Source organism: Pseudonaja textilis, chromosome 2 (genome assembly GCF_049901715.1).
Source record: "Pseudonaja textilis isolate UNSWEBS1 chromosome 2, rPseTex1.2, whole genome shotgun sequence".
Classification (NCBI taxonomy): domain Eukaryota; kingdom Metazoa; phylum Chordata; class Lepidosauria; order Squamata; family Elapidae; genus Pseudonaja; species Pseudonaja textilis.
Window position 1 is genome coordinate 42761400 of NC_141991.1, and position 21681 is coordinate 42783080.

Genomic DNA, 21681 nt, shown 5'->3' on the forward strand with positions numbered 1-21681 from the left:
TATGAAACAGTTGCCAAGTATCTGAGTTCTCTTCACATGATCTTGGAGATGGCTGGGAAGGTCATACCTGTGAAAAATGGTCATGAGTCACACTTTTTCAGTGCTGTTGTAACTTGTTACCAAATGGACTGTTAAGTCCACACACTACCAAATGGACTGTTGTTAAGTCCACACACTACCTGTGTATGGAATGGATCAATGTAGCATGAATGTATGATTTAGAAAGTTGCCAGTTCAGTCAGTACTACAAATTTTGCTACCTTTTAAATCACTGCGTAGAAAACAAGCCTTCATGCTATTAGAGACAGGTAAATATTGTTTAAAGTAAAGTCCAATTCCCTCCTGAAGGCCATCTGGAACAATGGATTTGAAACAGTCCAAGGAATGCATTCAGTTGGGCAATTTAAACGATCAAGCTGAACCAGATACAGCTTATCCATTCTATTCCCAATCATTGCTTCTCTGCATGCCTTCACCAGTCTAGGTGATTATTTTATTGTAAGAAGGCCAACATGTTGGCTGCTGAATAGGTGATGAACTCCTGAAGTCTCTTGGAACATTTTAAGCCAGTTTTCAAAGAAAACCTTAATGCAGCTGCCAGAAGAGGTTTTAGAGGAGGATCAAGATATTTCACCGTACCTCCACCCACACAACTGTTCTATGGACACAACATCAGGTGATCTTTGATAGACGGATCAGCGTAGAATTCTTTCAAGGCAAGAGTTTGAAACCCATGGCTGAGGAGGGCTACAGAGCTACTTTTACAGATATTCTCAATTTTGATCACTTGTATTTCCAATATCAAGTAGTCCTATGGAGCCAATTTGGGGGAAAAAAACCTCTGCCTATGACTTTGGAAAGTCTCATGTAAATAACATGAGGGAAGACTGAGCTACAAGAACTGACAGTCTGACTTTCTGTGTGCTATTTTAACCTGTAGTCATGCAGCATGGAGAAAATTGAGTATGCCTGTGTTTCGATAGCAGTCACCCACTGTAACACTGACCTACATTCTTGCAATTTCGATTTCTTGTCCTTAGGATGTAAAGTTGCCTTAACATTAATTATTTCCTTGGTGTGTTCTCCTTCTCACATAACAACTAAGTCACACAACAGTGAATATCTGAGGTTTTATTGAATTTTATATACAGCATGAGTCACAGACAAACCCGTGACTATCAGACAAACGTCAATCCTTCTCAACAGTTAGCAGCTTAAAAGTTCTATAAACTACAGTGTCACTGCCATACTTGTCATCCCAAGCAAGTGAGTTTTTATTTTATCCTTTTTAAAAAAAAACTACACTTACAGTTGTGTCAGTTGCCTACTAATGCACAATGTCACCTGGCCTACACAACACAGACACACACAGACATACAACTCTTTTGCCACATTTGGAATTTCTCAAAACTGCTAAAGAATTTGACAGCTGCCTATCATCGGGCAACTCGGTTCCCATTGTTTGCACTTTAAATTTTGGAAGGTCCATTTTAAAGGCCAGTCCCATCACTTACAACATAGCCCGACCAAATGGAATAGTTTGGGCTCCACTGATGCAGAATAAACAAATTAGAAACTAGTAATTGTAAACATGCTTGATATTATCATAGAGTTCATACAGGGATCGTACTCTGTGCATGTATCGTTTATGGTTGGAGGAACAATGTTGGAACGTAGTATCTTCAGATTTTTTTAAAAAAACCATCAAGGTTAGATATGTTATGAACCATTGAAAATATTCTAGGCTAGTTGTTCCCATCAATTCAATCTGCTACATTCATTTCTTTTTTGTGACCATCTGATATGTTCTTTATACGACCAAAAAGGAAACTGTGGAAAATCAATACATAACTTAGGAGGGCCACATCAGTAATAATACTACACACACACTCACTTACTTGCAAACACTATCTGTAACAAATAATCCAAAAATGCTTGCAAAGGGAATTAGGAGTTTAAAGCTATAGTCACATTTTTAAACAACATTTGTTAACTAATATGATGCAGTGAGAATGAATGAATGAATTTGTTAGCAAAAAAAGGCAAAATGAAACGAGTTATGTTAGAATATTCAACAGATTGGATGCAATCTCATAAAATATGAACAGAAACCTTTAGAATGCATTGAAAGCCTGTTTTAATCATAAACCAAAACATCTTTTGGGGGGAAATTCTGAAGATTAGGACTCTATCACACATTTTTTTTTTTGCTGGTAAACAGATGCTAGCTGTTGTAGCATTTATCTAATAATACACACAAATTATAAATGTTTACAAGAAAAAGCAATGAAGTATTCACTAACAGACTTCAGTGAATATTGAATAATGAATACTCATCTAGGTCATATTTGTTCATATGCTGTGCTAAGTTTATCTATAGAAAATTCCGTACTTCACAAAAGTGGCCCTAGGAATCATCTCAAGCAATGCACGTTTTGACCAGATCATGCCCTACATGCAGAAAACAGGAGTGGTATTGAGTTGTTTAGGAGCAGTGATAATAAATTGAAGGAAAATATTAACAAACAAATAGTAATAAACAATCTACATCTATAGGGCTAGGGCCACAGAATGCTTAGTTGTTAGCCAGAATCTCTTCAAATTAACAATTTTTTTGGGGGGAATAAGTAGATCCCCCCCCCTCGTACCAATCTGTGGTTCATGTTAGCATTAGGGATCTGATTGTATAAAGAACTGCAATTCTGAAAATGATATGCTAGACCTCTTGAATTATGATTTAATTCTAAAGCAAAAGGAAGTTTCTCTATATAGGCTTTATGTATATATGTTTTCTTTGCTGACAGTCAGAAGGCCAAGTTCCATTTAACCGAGGAGAAGGGATAGAAACAAAATTTAAATAATAAAGCCTAAGAAGTAAAAACTTCTGTATAAAATTCCACATTATGTAGGTTATTTGGGGGATTGTTAGGGCTCTTAGATAAAACACTGGTCAAGTTAGAATTAAATAATTATATTCTGGCAATGTGAAAGAATACTTAACTGTTTCATAGTGTAAACAGCTAAACTTAAGAATTGTAATTCTGAATTTCACAAATATAAAACTTGTTGGCCAGCATTAAATACGTTTTGGAAAAACATGACACCATGGCTGAAGACTTACTAACAGAATGAATATTCATATGCGTCTAGGCTCTGTTTACATTTTTGAAAAAGCAGTGAAAGTTGAGGTACAAGCAGCTCATGCCACTGCTTTTCTAAATATATGTCTTGCAAGAGCAATGTCTGTTTGGAACACTTACCTATGCAATTTACTCAAGTTCTTGTTTTACATGCTTTGAAACAGGAAGAACCTGCTTCGAGCTTGTGTTGAGTAACTAGTGTGTGTGTGTGTGTGTGTGGAAATACAGTTTACTTGCTCTTTTGTTTCCCTACTTCTTGACAATGCTCAGCTGCCACCAAATCTTACTAATTTCATGATGTCCTATATAGGAACAAAATGAGGTTGAACAGGCTGACTCTAAATATAAAAAAGTACCAACAGCGTGAACACTGTTAAGTTTGTTAGTAGTACAGCTTTGGTTTCAGTTCCCAAGGGCATATTTGAATAACACATTAACTCGGGTACTATTTAAAGGATTGGCCTTATGACTTGATGCTTCCTTAAGCATTTATGCCTTCCTTAGAGACACAGGGTAACTTTGCAATAGACCTAAAGCTGACTGACTGTAGTCTATCTTAGCTACCACTCCAACTTTGGCATGAAGGAGCCTAAACTTAAAAGTTTAAGTCCTATTTATTATTGATATTAAGACTCCCTATTTTTCTTCTCAGAACAGCTCACTCACTCATGCTTTCAAAACTTCATTTTTCTTAAAACAAACCAGGATTTCTTTATTCTCATTAAAATAACTGGCCTAGACACAACAGGACCAGGGACAAGATTTCCAGTTTCCCCATTCACTCCCAAACAAAACAAACGGGCATTATGACCTGTCAGGAGGGATCAGATCATCTGTTTTCTTAATGTGAGGTCTGGAAGTTAAGGAGGAAACAGATCACATTTGAGCAGGTTTGCACTTGAGATACATTAAATGTTATTTGCAACCTTCCAAATCATCTCAGAACAAGGTAGCTCATATTTATTCACACACTTCTTCATTTAAGAACGTCACTTCTTTATTCAAAGAGAGCAAGAAAGAGAAAAAGAGATGATGCTCTCAACCATTAAGTTCAAAAACAATCCCCAATAAGAATAAAAAATCCTATTAGAAACAATAAGGAAGCACTGAGAGTTTGAGTATTACACTCTTCAAGTATGCCATTTGGATTTTTAAATCTGTGACTATACATACATTAAAAAACAGTCAAAGTGCAACCAAGGGCTTTTGCTTAAAATATTCAAAGGGCTACTTCAAAATACTGTAGAACAACTGTGCAGGAACTGTACACAGTGGAACTAATCCACTTCATGTATCTAGCCAGAAAGTTTAAACAGCAGAAGAGGCAAACCCAAGAAGAGATCCAGAAAGTTCCATGTATTGCATTGGTCTTTCACTAGAGAAAGCCATCCTGAAGCTATACATTCAGACACAGAAGGTGGTCAGGTTTCACAGTAGCAATGTAGGATAATCAAGAGTATCGCTATGCACCGGATTATCTTAGTTAGAACTTATGTAATTGTCTTTTCTTCTTCCGACTGGGTTTAGTACAGTAGTCGAGCCATAATTTAATTTGCCCATTGGTATGCTCCAGATTTGTGTTTTATCTCTGTACACATACAGAATATTAAGATTTGCATCCAAAGAGAACCATGCTACATAAAAACAGTTTTTTGAGAAAAAGAAAAAAAAAAAGAGTTCTTTAATAAATTCTAAAAAAAACCCTCACTATTGCCAATATGTCTCAGAGAGAAAATATTATTTTAACTGTAAACAAATTCACACTCGGACATGTTACGTCTTCAGTGGAGGAAGGAACTGCTGACTAAGTTTGGTGCACTTCCTTGCCAGATCCAGCTCGAGTGGGTGAGGCAACGGCCTGTTCTTGTCATCATCTGGGGGGTGAAAAGAAGCGTTCCAAGTAGCTGGTAATGGCATCCCAGTGCTTAAACAGAAAGGCAATGAAGACCATGGCAAAGAAAGTGCTGAACGTCCTGCTGCGAGTCTTCATCAGGGGGACCACGCAGTTGGCCACAGTAGAGACAAACACCAACAGGACAGCCATCACTGCTAAAAGGATGTTTATTAGTTTGCCCAGAAGGTTTCTGGCAGTGGCATTTTCAAGGCCCTCCAACTGGACAACTTGCTGCTGTTGCTGCTGCAGTTCCATCTTGGAGATTCTGGTCTGGCAAGCTTCCAAGGCCTCCTGTTGAGCACAAGAAAACTGCTTAGTCACCTCAAAAGGGAGGGAGGGGAGGGGGAGAGAGAGAGGAGAGAGAGAGAGATCAATGAGATCTTATACAAGACTCTTTCTTACCCAAACAGAATACACCTCTAGGCATAAATGTAAAGTGTCAAGCAGTCCACCGACAAAATATCAGGTGCCAGAAGTTGACAGGATAATAATCAGAAATGCAGCCTGGCACATTTTCTAAATAAAAGACTAAACACACCCTACAATGCCTTTGGGATTCTAGGAGCTGCAATCACATTTTTCAGGATGTGACTAATTCCTTTGGTTTCATATCCAGGACCAAAATTAAGGTTTCTCCAGGCTTGTTCCTACAAAACTGGGTTTAAAAAAATGTGGACAATCAACAGATATTAGTTTTCTGTATCTCTTTCCTACTATCTGGTACCATAGTTATCAGGATTTCTACTGCCCAGATCTGGCAGCCCAATCTGTAATATGGCTGGCATAATCTCCAAAAAATTGTAGAGATTTGAATGGCAATAAATCCCAAATACAAGTAATTTACAATTCATGGTATCATGTTACAGTCTTCTGCTGTGAACAATATGGAGTGAGGAATCAAGAGACTTTCAGGTTAGGATAACTGTCTCTTGATTTCACTTGCCTGCTTATTTTTCTCTGCACAGACAATTAGATTTTAAACCTGACATTGTGACATTTCTTGGTATAAATGCTCCAGTTGTAGTAATAACATCCAAGCATAATTTATGCTGAAGCAAAAATAAAGCCACTGGTGTAAATAAATTCCTTTTGGTCAGGAGTGCACAACTTCTGTAGCTTTTGAGAGCCGCATGTTGGGAATCACTCTCTAAAAATGGACTGGGGCAGGGCCCCCTTTTTTCTGGATGGGGTTTGAAAGTTTTAAGTGGTGAAAAAAACTACTGAATCATCTGCAACCAGTGTGATCCTGAAGATGTCCGCTACTACTGCCCACCTACATATTCATAACCAAGAAAAAGGTAGATTGTGTGGTTAAAAGTCTGCCTGCATCTATGCTTTTGCATCTGATGTTATATTCCCACACACAAAAAAGCTGCCAAATGACAGGATGGTGGAAAATGGGGTTGCTAAATTTCTCCTCTACATTAATCTCTTCTTAAATATGTCTCTCTCTCTCTCTCTCTCTCTTTCCTGCTCTTGTGTATTCTTATATTTGAAGCATAGCTGGGAGGAGGCCAAACATAATTTATGGAGATTCTCAATCATCCAGATCATGGTTGTCCCAAAGGTGCTGTTCAAAAAGCAACTGGATTTTCTTGGGTTTTTTTTTTACCTTGAAAACATTTTGCTTCTCATCCAAAAAGCTTCTTCACCTCAGAACTGAACTAACCTGAACTTCAGAACTGAAGTTCTTAGATGAGACACAAAAAAAATTAAAGGAAAAACCAAGGAAATCCAATTGTCTTTTGAACAACACCATTGGGACAAACATAGTTTAATTTTCTACACAGGATTGAAAACCAGCCCCATTCCACAAATCCTCTGGGGGATAGATCCATGTGGCAGAGATTATCTCAGTGTAAAGTTTTATCAGCCTCATATGGAATTAGCCTTCTTGTAAGGGATAAACCAATATTCTGAGTGAACATGTAGCTCAGTTCTTTAACGTTCCAGATTTTTTAAGCTTTAAATTCTATTTAAACTTGGGTATAACTTTATATACCCAGATTAAAAAAATCATCTTTAAGAAGTTCTGCTTCCTGAAGAAATGTACAGGTGAAACTCAAAAAATTAGAATATCGTGTAAAAGTTCATTTATTTCAGTAATGCAACTTAAAAGGTGAACCTAATATATGAGATAGACTCATTACATGCAAAGCAAGATAGTTCAAGCCGTGATATGTCATAATTGAGATGATTATGGTTTACAGCTCATGAAAACCCCAAATCCATAATCTCAGAAAATTAGAATATTATATGCAATCAATAAAACAAGGATTGTACATGGAACAATACTGGACCTCTGAAAAGTATAAGCATGCATATGGACTCCGCACTTGGTTTGGGTCCCTTTTGCAGCAATTACTCCCTCAACGCGGCGGGGCATGGAAGCTATCATCCTGTGGCATTGCTGAGGTGTTATGGAAGACCAGGATGCTTCAATAGTGGCCTTTAGCTCTTCTGCATTGTTCGGTCTCATGTCTCTCATCTTTCCCTTGGCAATGCCCCATAGATTGTCTATGGGGTTCAGGTCAGGCGAGTTTGCTGGCCAATCAAGCACAGTAATCCCACAGTCATTGAACCAGCTTTTGGTGCTTTTGGCAGTGTGGGCAGGTGCCAAGTCCTGCTGGAAAATGAAGTCTGCATCCCCATAAAGCTCGTCTGCGGAAGGAAGCATGAAGTGCTCCAAGATCTCCTGGTAGACGGCTGCATTGACCCTGGACTTAACGAAGCACAGTGGACCAACACCAGCAGATGACATGGCTCCCCAAATCAACACAGACTGTGGAAACTTCACACTGGACTTCAAGCATCTTGCAGTGTGTGCCTCTCCATTCTTCCTCCACACTCTGGGTCCTTGGATTCCAAATGAGATGCAAAAGTTGCTCTCATCAGAAAAGAGGACTTTGGACCACTGAGCAACAGGCCACTTCTGTTGTTCTTTAGCCCAGGTAAGACGCTTCTGACGTTTGTTGTTCAGGAGGGGCTTGATAAGAAGAATACGACATTTGAAGCTCATGTCCAGGATCCGTCTGTGTGTGATGGCTCTTGATGCACTGACTCCAGCCTCAGTCCACTCCTTGTGAAAGTCCCCAACACTTTTGAATGGCCTTTTCCTGACAATCCTCTCCAGGCTGCAGTCATCCCTGCTGCTTGTGCATCTTTTTCTTCCACATTTTTCCCTTCCACATAACTTTCTATTAATGTGCTTTGATACAGCACTTTGGGAACATCCAACTTCTTTTGCAATTACCTTTTGAGGCTTTCCCTCCTTATGGAGAGTGTCAGTGATGGTTTTCTGCACAACGGTCAGCTCAGCAGTCTTTCCCATGATTGTGATTCCTACTGAATCAGACTGAGAGACCATTTAAAGGCTCAGGAACCCGCTGCAGGTATTATGGCAGAATTAGCTGATTAGAGTGGGACACTTTGAGCCTAGAATATTGAACCTTTTCACAATATTCTAATTTTCTGAAATTGTGGATTTGGAGTTTTCATGAGCTGTAAGCCATAATCATCTCAATTATGACACATCACTGCTTGAACTATCTTGCTTTGCATATAATGAGCCTATCTCAAATATTACTTTCACCTTTTAAGTTGCATTACTGAAATAAATGAACTTTTGCACGATATTCTAATTTTACGAGTTTCACCTGTACATATTACACTGGTTACTCTTTATATTTCCACATTTCATTAAAATTAATAGCAAACATAGCCTTACTGGGAACAATACTATAAAAAATACTGTCTGCGATGGTATAAACATGTCTCCAAACCCACCTGTATTATAACTCTCTCTAAAGATGGAAGCAAGTTTGCCAGGAAATGAATTGATTTTCATTGTAAACCTGCCAGCTTTTCTTTACCAGGAATTTCTTAATAGGATTTGAACAAATTTTGCCAAGGTATATTGATCCCGGCTCCAGTAAGGGTCACAAAATTAAGATAATTTGGGATTTAGTATCTCAATTCTACTATTAACGAGGATTAAAATATAAACTGAAATAGAGCAATGTTTGTGAAAAATGCTCAGCAGATATAACGTAAATGAAGTGCAAATACAAACAACTGCTGACCTGGATATCTCTGGCTCGTTCATAGGATTGATAAGCTATTTTTTCCTCCATGCTGGCCAATTCCTGTTTTAAATTGAGGATTTCATTCTGATGAAGCTCAGTCAGGTCATTCAGCTGTTCTTCTAGTCGCTCACATCTAGAACAGAAAAAAAAAACCCACGTGGCTGTCATTTTTTTTCTTTTAAAGATATCAGCACAATTTCCTAGGTATCAAGACAATTACAATAATTTTGAAAATAGGATCTAGCTAGTGAACATGACTTACAATGATATAAAATGATCTGCACTTTCCTAAGCTGTATCAGACTCATCTCTTGGTAGGGTTTCAAATGCTCAAAGATGTTATCCAGAGTTGACTGTTCCATCATCAGTCCAATGTGTACAATCTTCAATATGAGTCTTACCAATTAGTTTGGTGTTATGCTTTCTAATTTTGGAATATATACCAAAACAAACTGAACGTTCCTAAACAGTTGAATCTGAATTCAGCCCTTGCCCCTGTTTCCTAGGCGAAGTCACCACTTTGAAACAAACGAGGGAAAACATAATGAAGTATCTTGGAAGAGGGAAGCAATGCAATTTCACACAGAATTTATTTTTAAAAAATTGTATAGTTGCCCTTATATGTAACATAACCCTGAGTAGCTCACAACAGTAATAAAATAAAGACAATAAAAAGAATAAAAATCAGCCAAACAGAGCGTGCCCAGTGTATCAAACACACACACACACACACACACACACACACACACACACACACACACACACACGAATAAGAACTGAGAAGACTCCCTGGGCTCTGGCTCTCACCATACATCATCACTTCAAGGCTTGTGGGAAAGGCAACTCTTTAAGAGCTTCTGGGAAGACCACGAGGATAGGGGCCTGCTTGATCTCAGGGGAAAAAGGTACTTTCAAGAAAGCATGGTGACAAGAATGCTTTCAGTTCTGATCAGTTTTGTAACCTAATAGTAACTATGTTGCTTTTTCTTTCTCAATTTCAAACTGCTCCCTTGATTTTTCCGGAAAGTTTTCACAACTAGAATTGAAAATTGTTTTTTTTTTCACTGTTTTAAAATGCTGTTTCTTTAAGAACAATTGTACTTTCAGAAACTATTTTAGAAAAGTGGGAAAAATTGCTCTGAATGTTGTGAAATTGCTCTCCATCCTGTGGATGATAGGACAGTAGTTGATATTCCCAACATTTGGGGAGATTCCCTTTAGGAATTAGTTGTGCGTTTTCCTAGCCATACTTGAAAAACTAAATGGTTATTCTGCTGTTTTTTAACTGTTTGGATTAGTCAGTTTGGGTTAGAAAAACAAATTTATACTAAAAAAAATTACAGGCTAATATCTAAATTCTCCATAAAACATCTAGAATGAAAAATTGCTAGGCAGCAAAAGCCATGTTTGGTTATACTATGCACAGTTACAAAAAAGAACAACCTGCAAGTGATAGAGAGAAGAAGAAGAAAATAATCAATTCAATTTTAATAAGAAATATCTTACTCTGATTTCTCCGGCTCATAAATGAATTAGAAATAGTTTGCTAGATGTACAAGGAAAAGGGAAATAATTGATTTAAGTATGTGTATGTTCAAATAGTCAAACACAACAGGAGGAAACAGGATATGGGTGTGTAAAAGAGAGCTTCCAAACTTTCTTTGCTTATTCACGAGGTAGAATTACAGAGAAAGAATAAAAGAAACTCACCTTTTATTTGCAGTCAAACCTCTGGTCAGGGAAAATGCTCCAATGGCACTGAAAAAATGTTTTAATAAACCCTTCATTGAAACTGTTGCTAAGTGAATAAATATATTCAGTTCAGCAACATGGGAAGTGAGAGCTTTTCCTTTGCTTGTTATTTTTAGAATAGCAGCAAGAATATGTAAGGTGTTTGAAGTAGCATAATGCTTGAATGCAGGAGGACATAACTGAATTGCTGTTGTTCACATGGCACACATGAGCCCAGTGACACATGCAATAAATGTAATCATATGCACTAGCACAACTCCAATGATATAAGTAAGCAGGAACCTAACAGTTGCCTCATCAATTTTAATGTTGCCTATTTAACATTCTTTAATACTATCCAATGTTTGCAAGCTGTAGCTCAGACATCACCTAATTGGATAGGAGCTGTGGTGGTGCAGTGTTTAGAATGCAGTACTGCAGGCTATCTCGCTCACTGCCAGAGTTCGATTCTGACCAGCTTAAGGTTGACTCAGTTTTCCATCCTTCTGAGGTCAGTAAAATGAGGACCCAGATTGTTGGGGACAATATGCTAACTCTGTGAACCGCTTAGAGAGGACTATAAAGGATTGTGATGTGGTATATAATTCTAAGTGCTATTGCTATTGCTGATGGGCTGCGTCTCAAGAAAGCTGGGTGGGCATCGTGACCCTACAAACTTTCCGTAATCAACACTTCAAGCCTTCATGATATTGTCTTTTGGGGTATGTGCGGAGTATAGGAAAAGAAGAAGAAATAATATGCCAAAGAAATTAAAGACATAAGAAAAGGAAGCATACTTAAAAGTGGTTTAGACCAACAGCATTCATTACATTTTTTCAAACTTCCTAGCCTTGCAAATTATTTCATCTCATCTATGAGACAGCTGATACCACTGCCCACACAAAGGACAAAATGAAACCAGGCTTCCCACGCAAAAAAAAAGGTCCTTTTGGTCCGCTGCAAAACACAGATGAGTGAAAAGAGACACAAGACTAGAGCTTCATTCGGATAGTTCATGCTGCTTCTTAGCTTAGTAGTAGAGATGCCTCTTGAAACAAGTTTTCAGAACAGCCTACCAAGAAGCCTGACAACATACATAAACCGTTTATGGTACTCTCTCAGTACAACGAAGTGAAATGATGTCATTTTGGCTTCATTCGGGAATATCAAGTCCTCGTAACACACCAAATACAGATGGTCTTCAACTTGCAACAGTTCATTTAGTAACCATCCAAAGTTACAATCGCACTGAAAAAAGTGACTTACAATCATTTTCCACATTTACAACCATTGCAGTCTTCCCATGGTCATGTTTCTTAATGACCTGCTGAGGAGAGAAAAAAAAATCTGTCCACAGGCACAACCCCTGACTTGCCGTAAAGCTACATTTCATTTCCCAAATTTTGCTCATTGTCTTATACCCTTTCAATCAGAAAGTTGCCAAACATTTCTTAGGCAAATTTAAAAAACAAATCCCTTATTAATTTTGCATTCATTTATAAAAGCGAGCAATAACATTGTTCTTCCAATGCTGAGATACAGATGCAACCTACACAAATGTGTTGAAACAATCCGTATTTTAACTTTTCTCCACCTGCATAATATGTAACTGAACTCTTACCATTCTTCAAGACGCTCACAATATTTATTACCTATGTTCTAGACACTAATATTCTTGAATTGTACTCTTCAATCTATCATTCCTGTACAAATCTTTAAAATATTCGTTTCAGCATTCTCTCATTTCAGTTTCAAAGCTCTTCAACTATTTCTTAAACAATTTAATACCCGTCAAGAATTCTCTGCATTTTCTCTGCTTCTTTTAATCTAATTGATTCCTTGCTCTCTTTGGCTACAAAATTGCATCCCTTTCTTGATGTATTTCTCACAGTTTTTCTCTCATTGTCATTGTGTCATAATTTCTGACCTTGCATTCTTATTTCTTTTGCTACTTTTGTATTATTTCAAGTCTGTTTTTTCAAAATAAATAGAATAATTCATCATCTTTTAATGTTTTTTTTTAAATTAATTATACAAAATCAAACCAGTCCTACTTTTATATTTGTAGTCATTCACTCAATTTATAAATAAAATAAATAATTCATATATCCAAAACAAACAGGGTCTTCTAGGCAGTTATTTGCCAAATTGTCATTTTTGGAGTTTTCAAACATACCAATAATTTGGGTCTGTGTCTTTCTGTCTTATTCCTACCCATCCATTCAGCTTCCTTGGATTACATTTATTCAGAATGGTGCACTGTTGTCCCCAAAAGTCACCTCTGTTTCCTCCATTAACTCATTAACTATCACCAATCTATTGATTCCTTTCTATACACACCCACAACATAGAAAATACCAATTCATACTCTCTGACATACGTTTTAGCCTTTTTCATTCATAATTAAATCTATACCCTCACTCCCCTGTGCATACAGGTAGTCCTTGACTTATAACAGTTCATTTAGTGACCGTTTGAAGTTACCATGGCACTGAAAAAAGGGACTTATCACTGATTTTTACTCCTACGACCATTGCAGTATCGCCATGGTCATGTGATCATCTTTTGTGACCTTCTGAGAAGCAAGTCAATGGAGAAGCTAGATTCACTTAACAACCAAGTTATTAACTTAATAACTGCAATAATTCACTAAACAAATGTGGCAAGAAAGGTTGCAAAATGGGGCAAAACTCACTTAACAAATGTCTCGCTTAGCAACAGAAATGTTGGACTCAATTGTAGTCATATATCAAGGATTACCTTTACTTGCACACTTTATTCCAGAAATCAAGACTGTCTTTATTCATATTTCCTCTTAATTTCACAAACGGATGATGATGTATCTGTTTTTCTTTCATTATGCAGCTAGAAGTAAGGCGAACACTAGTCAGCTATCACACATCTTAACCATCAGGCTTGTAAGTGCAACCAACCCATTTTATCCTAAGCATGCTAATGTTATTTTATGCAACTAGAATCTCTACTTTAGAGGCTGCTTTGCAAGCCAATATGCTGTTCCTCATATCCCATAAACAGGAAGGATATGAAGTGTACCAACAGCCAGGCACTACCTTCCATATTGTCTACATTTAAAACCATCTAAGTATTTATGGGTTTAAGTTTCTTACAATCGATAGATGTGTCCTAATAGGCTTATGCATTCCCATTTCACTAAGTCTTAAAACCATCTAAGTATTTATGGGTTTAAGTTTCTCCAATCGATAGATGTATCCTAATGGGCTTATACATTCCCATTTCACCAAGGTGGTTATCTCTAGAGCAGGGCTCTCCGACTTTAAGACGTGTACACTTCAACTCCCAGAATTCCTCAGCCACCCATGCTGGCTGGGGAATTCTGGGAGTTGACATCCAGAAGTCTTAAAGTTTCCAAGTTTGGACAGCCCTGCTCTAGAGATAACCACCTTGGTGAAATGGGAATGGATAAGCCCATTAGGACACATCTATCAATTGGAGAAACTTAAATCCATAGATACTTAGACGATTTAGAGAGCCCTGACTAGAGGTAGCAGAGGTTTCTACATGCTTTCTCCCAATATAATTAAATCCCGAGTGTTTCTGTTGAATGTGGTTCAGGAAATAGTCCCCAGGGTATGAGGGATGCACTATCCTCATTAGAAAAGAGATGTGAGATCACTGCTCAACTCTGCTAATCTCACCTCTCCCTTTGCTGTGGGAAAGGGAAAAGGGATTTTGCTGCTGAAATGGTGAAACTTTTCATGGATGAAAACTTTAGAGAACCCTCTTAGGTTTTTTGGGTTTTTTTTGCATACAAGCTCTAAAATTAGAAAAATACAGCAACATTTTCATTTATTTTAGTTTTTTACAAATGATGTGACATCTTGAGTGCCTGGGAGACAAAATATACATGCAAGCATAAGATTTATTTCCTAAATCTTTACAAATTTAAAATCTGTCCAAGGAGAATATACTGAATTACAGGGTTATTAAAAATCCAAAGGTTACAAAAGATAAAAATATAAGAGGCCTACTGGGGAAGACCAAAAACCAATTTAGTCCACAATATTATGATGTAAATCATCAACCAAAAAAATTGACAAACAGGACCTAAGGATGATAAGTCCTGTTTTACTTTTGCCAAACAACAATTGGCATTCAGCATATGCTCTCCTTGGGATTCAGAAGATAATATAAAGCCATTCATGATAACACAGGTTGAAAGACCTTTTAAAAACCACTACAATTGGAAAATATTACCATTTTGATCGCAACAAATTCCATAATTTAATTATGTATTGTTAAATAAATAGCTCCTTTAATTTTGATTTCAATGGATGGATCCAAATTCTAATACTGTGAGAGAAGAAAAACCTCTCTTTGCCATACAGGTAGTCCTCCTTTAGCAAGTACAATTTGGACCAGCAATCTGGTTTTTAAGTGACACAGTCAATAAGTGTAACGTTTTGGAATGCTGACTCTGTGCTGGGATAATTAGCAAGGAGTAAACTAATGTTTGTATTTGCATTCATTGAAAAGGAAGGGATTACAAGAAAATAAGCAAGCACACAGTGTGGAATACACATCAAAAGAAATGTGCTGGCATCATCTGTTTGCCTAGCATACATGCTTCAGTCTCTGAACCCCAAATCTCTTAGAAGGCTAGCAAAAGCTAAAGATTCAAGTCTTGTCAGTTACTGGCAGCAACTCCAGCTAGCATCAATTTAGTTCACAGAACTTGTTAACTTGTGATTAGCACTTTTTAGAGAGGCACTGTGCTGTGGAGACAAGCAACTCAGCAAGAGATGTCTTGTTCAGGCAATCTGCTCTGCAAGTTGGGGGAGGGGAGAAAGAAAAAATGGACTGGGCATAGGACAATGCATACTAATTGTCTGTAACGGTAAACATGACTGAGATAGATGCTGTCATAAATGCAGGCATTGGTTGGAAAGTTGTAACTGCAAACCATTGCTGCCTCAGACAGTTATTAGGTCTACTTAAACGTGATTATATATCTTTTGTCAGAACCTTTAATTGCACTTGAAAGCTAACTAGCAGCCAATCACAAAGCAATGGTATTACATGAGCATATTATACATTGCCCGTAACTGACCTCATAGCTTCAAGGATAGCCTCAATAAATATGCACTGCAATAGCCAAATATATGGGTAGATTAGGATATGAGTAACTATTTGGAGGGCCTACTGGCTAAGGAAATGCAGAACAGGTACACCGGATGATCTGTGAGTTCAGAAACTCCTCCAAGTTGCATACCAATACTGAAAGAGAGAATGCTATCCCATCCAAGACTAAATGCTACCCCATCCAAAACTAAAAATTCCAGGACTGAAGCATTTAGCTGTGCAGGGACTGAGCCTGAGTCTATTCTTCCTCATCCAGACACTGGGATAGAACTTTGACAGCATCATTTGGGTGGTCCAAGGTCAAGATATATAACTTAATACCATAAGCATATTAATAATACCTGATGGGTTGATATCCTCATATCCCATGTACATTTAAACAAAAGGGATAAGAACATCAAGCCCTGAGGCATCACATAGACTATGGGCTTGGATCTCAATTACTCACCAACAACTAGCATCTACCACAAACCAAACAACATCTTGACCATCTACTATTGCCAATATTTTCTGGACTAAATTCAAAATGCAGGTCTTAACTTTTAAGCTTTAAATTTTTTTATTAACCTGGCTATTTTGACTTTTCAACATACAAATAGTTCCCTTGTCATCAGACTGATACTTAAAAAACAGCAAATCAATGGGTACATATCATCAAAATATTTTACAAGCAGTCTCTGGCTTGAATCATAACCAGAATTTTTTTAAATTAAAAAATGGCAACTAATGCTTGCGCATAATACTATACTGGAAACATAGGCTGCAATCTTGAACATCTAAGTATTCTAAAGCTCAATGTACCAAGGACACTTTTAATCTGTATAACAGGATGTAAAGTTATAGCCGAACAAAAACTTTTGTCTATGTGTCCACCTAGCAACAGTGAATAGAATGCTGAAGAATTTATCGCAAAGCTTTCTTAATGGACTATGATTAAACTCCATGAAATGCGAGTCCAGGAAATTACAGTCTGCCAAAAAGACAAACTAAATGTACAATTTCAGTTGATACAGACAGTATGTGAAGTAAACTGAGAACAAAACAACTAAGTACATCTTATTTATGTGAACTCGTAATTCACTTTGTATAGAAAGGCTATTGAGTCATGAACAGTTTCAAGGGAGACTCAACAGGAATTCTCATGAAAGTACAGAAAGGACCTTTTTATCAAATGAACATCTGCTACAGCTCTAAAAACTGATAAGCAACAGCTTGTTTTGAAATCTAGTTGTGCTGATAAGCCTGCCATTGTAAAAAGAACAGAGGGATGAATGCAGAACTGGATTTCCAAAGAGAAAGGTGTGGCCACTCTCTCTCAACCGTGAGGCCACATCAAATATCCAATAGAAAATCAGCAGAGCTTTTGCTCAAGCTTTAACTGTTCGTTACATTACAAAGCAGGAAGAGAGGACTTAAGAAATTATTTCATCCTGAAAAAAATGTGGAGGTGGAAAGAAAGAGAAGAGTCGGAACTGGAGAGACAGCTCTAGCAAAATCAAGCCTTCGTGAACACAAACTACGACAGGATCAAGAACAAAGATAGCTACAGAAAAACAGAGAATGACAAACGCAGTTGATGTAAAATAAAGAAATACTCATTACGGGGGCTGGGGGGGAATCATCCTCAAGAGTCTAATCCTTTGGTAGACCTCTTTGGCTGAAATATTAAAGTGAGAAGAAAAATGTGATTGATAATTTGATTTCCAACAGTGGTTTTATTTGCAGGCTTACACAAACTGCTTTTCATTTTATTTCAAGACTAGCTAATATGAAAAGTTTCAATATAATATTCTTGATTTATCTGCAATTCTAGAGTGGTTATATCAATGCTCAGAAAAAGAATCCTGATATGGTGAGGAAAAAAAATTAGTAATAATTAATGTTAGCCCTACACTACAGACATTATATTTCCTAACCAACAGAAATTGTGTTTCTGAAAGCAGCTGGAAATTAAACTCTCAATTTTCATTATAAGTCTGTTGTTTTGGGAAACAAATATTGTACACTAAAGAAACTCCCATAACTATCAAATTAATGCCATTCCAATTATATTTATTGTGGGTAAGAACCAATATATATTCCCCTTTAAAAAAAGTGAGTGTTTAATATTATTCTGTGGGTCAAAAATGTGCCCAAATCTTACAATACAATTTAAAATTCTGCAACACATGTAAATACTTAATCTATGCCAGGGGTCCCCAACCCCTGGTCCATGGACCGGCACCATCTGTAGCATGACAGCAACCGGGCTGCGCAAACAAGCAAAGCCCCATCCACGAGATGCAGGTAGCATGCAAAACCACAGCCCGCCCAGTCCATGGAACAACCTTTCTTTGTGGAACCTGTCCCTGATGCCCCAAAGGTTGAGGGCCACTGATGTACGTTATGGCCATTGTTTTCAATATTAATGTTTACCTTTATTGTGAAATTATATTTAAAGAGATTTTGGGGGAGAATGGGGATTTGTGCATAAGATCTAATAGTCAAGGGGCTTGGAAAAAATGGTAAAGGAAATTAATTATAATGTAAACAATTTAAATAATATTTTTTTTAAAAATCACAAGCCTTTTCATGAAATCGGTAGAATGTTTAATTAAAAACTCCTTAATGAGTGTTGTTAAAAAAAAAAATCTGTCTCCATTCTGCTCTGAGAGATCTGAGTTTCTTAGCTTGAGGTTACAAGAACAAATGGCTAAATGGTATACTTCAAAATGAAATAACCTCATGTATTTTATTTATAGATACATAAATAAAAAAATGCAGAAAAGTTTTAGATCCCCAAAGATTGATGCTTCTATTGAGTGAAATGAAATAGTCATTTTTCCATGTTCAAAGAACAAGAACTATTTTATTTTCTGTCATTTGCTATCTTCTAATTATTTGTCTCCCCTATCTGATTCTATATTTTTCAAATAAAATCTTCTAATTAAAAGTTTTCTGTTAATTCAAACATGCTTCATTTAATTTTCTGACAGCATGCAATTGTACCTTTTGGCTGTTATAATACTTTTGGCAGTTAGTTTTCACTAAACTGCTAGAGTTTTAAAAATATTAAAAACAATTTAAGGTGGCAACTCCACTTTGAGGGTTAAATAAAATATGTATTGATATTATAAATGATTAATACCTGCATAAATTGTAATAGGATTAGTATTTTGTTAGTTCTTAAATAGTCTCTATCCTTTCTCCAATCCCAAATGTTATCAATTCAAGACTGTCATTTGATATGCTCATTTAAGTGAATTGTTAAACATCTATTTATTAATACTTAAGGATAACAGTAAAGTACAATTTTGTATATTCAGATTATAACCTAATTTTATAGTTACAACCACAACAGATAGTATAACTATTTACATTATTTGCTTTGAGATCTGCAAATGGCGTCAAGATTGTCAGGACTCTTTAGCACTACGCCTGGAGTTCTAAGGAAGAACTGACAAAATATCAAAATTTAGACTTATACTAACATCATATATGTAGGTGAAAATGTTGCAGAAAAAATATTTGTAAGATTTAATCTGTATAACTAGTATGAGTACTGAGCTTGAAAAGTAGTTGTCAGACAGTGCAGTGCTAGCTTATTATGCTCCCAAGCATTCTGAAAAGTATGCTTCTGTAAAAATACAGTAAGAAATAGTATATCTCTCTCTTTACACACACACACACACACACACACACACACACACACTCATCTATATATCTGATCTAACGACTTTCTAGATTACAGAATACACATTCTGTATTTTTACAGAAACATACTTTTTGGAATGCCAGAGAGCATAGTAAACCAGCACTAGCAACACTGCACTGTCTGACAACTACTTTTCAAGCTCAGTGCTAATACTAATTATACAGATTAAATCTTACAAGAAATTTTTCTGAGACGTGTTCACCTACTGTAATTTATAAACACTGTAATCAAAAGGGTCGTGCTTAAACATTCCTCATCCAACAAGATTAGGACTATGGGGCTATTTTGAAATGATAATCCAGAGTCACCTCAACATTAAAAATGAGTGCAGAAATTCACAGAACTGAAAAGTTATGGCAAAAAGACAGACATGTTGATTTGGAAGGGAGGAAACTTAAATATTTAAGCCAAAAATAAATATAAAATAATTATTAAGTTTACTGCCCCCAAGATTATCAATAGTAAATGAGTGCTGGCCCCCAAACAATTATGAATGTGCCTTAATATTAGGAGTATCAGTGAAAGATTGGACTGCCAAGTGCTCACCGGTATCTTTCTTCCTGTAGAGCCTGCATTATCAAGGAATAATCTCGCTGGTAGTGAACCTTGAGATCTTCAAAGGATTCCTCCAGGCGGACTTGAACCTCTCTGAGCTCTTGAATCTCATGCAGTATTGCATCAAACCCTGAGCTTTGCCTTTCCAGAGTGTTTGATTTGGAGCTTGGTGCTCCCAACAGGACACCTGCGGTGCTATTGGCTCCCACTGAGCCTGATGTAGCACTGGAACAATCCTCCTCACTGCCATACTTTGGGCTCAACTGAAAGTTATGAACACCTAAAGTCTTTCCTCCGGTCCCATCTTCTTGACTTTCTTCCAAAGCATCCTTCAGATTAGCAATATTGTCGGCACTTCCAAACTTGTTTCTAAGGAGTGAGGCAATTTCCCGAGGTTTAGAAGCAACGGCTCCAGCTGCTGAATGAGTTGCCTGGGAAAAGCTGGAAAGTCCACCTTTAACGCTATCTACCACTCCTTCACTGAAGCCAGTGACTTTTGCTCCTACATCCTTTAGCCCCTGGTGCATGTCCCTCAAGACATCTTTGGGCTGTCGATGAATACCATTCTGTTCAATCTCTCGCAGCTTCCGATGATAGTGCTCTAGCTTCTTCTGCAGCTGGAGGATTGTCTGGGATGATTTCTGGTTCTTCTTCTCAAACACCTGCTTAATCCGGGCGCTCTGCTGCTTGTCAGCATTATTGGCTAATTTCAGGTATTCGGCTACATTGTCATCCCGGGCAGTTTGCTCTATTTTGATTTGCTCTGTGAGTTTCAGTATTTTCTGCTGCAGATGAGTGATGGCCACTTTTGTGCGTTGTGGGTCTGGTGTTCCATCAACAGAATCTGCATTGATACTGCAGTCTGTGCTTGATGCCACTGCGTTAGTTGTTTGTGCTAGGCTACTTACATCTAATCGTTCGATCTGGAAAAAGAATTAAAAAATGAACATGAAAGTCTGATTGGATAATGGCAATGTCATAAAAAATGCAAACCAAGCCGAGTGAAAAAAATCAATAAATTTCAATAGGGCCATTAGCATCCATAAAGAAAATGATCAAAGAAATATGAATAGACTTTATGTAGTACTCTGTCATACATTTTTGTTTTGTGAATAGAGAGTGAATAAACTTAAATTTCAAAACAATTAGGTCTATCAATTAAATCCAAACCAGGTCTGTCACAATCCCGTATAAATTTACAATTATGATTGACTGCTATGTGCCTGCCTTGCTGATCATTAGGAACCACAAATCAACAAAAGATTGTTTAGCAACTTCAGCTAGGATTCCTGTGGAAATGGTAAAAACTGAGAGTTCAAACAACAGTGTAAAGCAGAGATGGACAATGTATTGTTTCCAAATGTTATAGACTACAACACCCAAAATCTTTAGCCATGGCTACACTAGCTGGGATATGAATTGGTTCCGAACATTTGGAAGGTACCAAGGTACCTTTCTCAA

At 37.1% G+C, this 21681-nt stretch overlaps 1 protein-coding gene across 6 annotated transcripts in view; it reads right to left on the reverse strand.

Annotated features, from left to right (window-relative positions):
• Positions 1-1116: 1116 nt before the first annotated feature.
• The window catches only part of TMCC1 (transmembrane and coiled-coil domain family 1), a 114513-nt gene continuing 93948 nt past the window's right edge, over positions 1117-21681 (reverse strand). For all 6 annotated transcript variants that reach the window (XM_087923739.1, XM_026722892.2, XM_026722898.2 and 3 more), the window contains 3 exons: positions 20212-21143; positions 9117-9252; positions 1117-5325 (listed from right to left, as the gene is read on the reverse strand). In XM_087923739.1, the coding sequence (XP_087779865.1) occupies positions 5011-5325; positions 9117-9252; positions 20212-21143 (1383 nt within the window). In that variant the 3' untranslated portion in view covers positions 1117-5010. The remainder of the gene's footprint in view (positions 5326-9116; positions 9253-20211; positions 21144-21681) is intronic.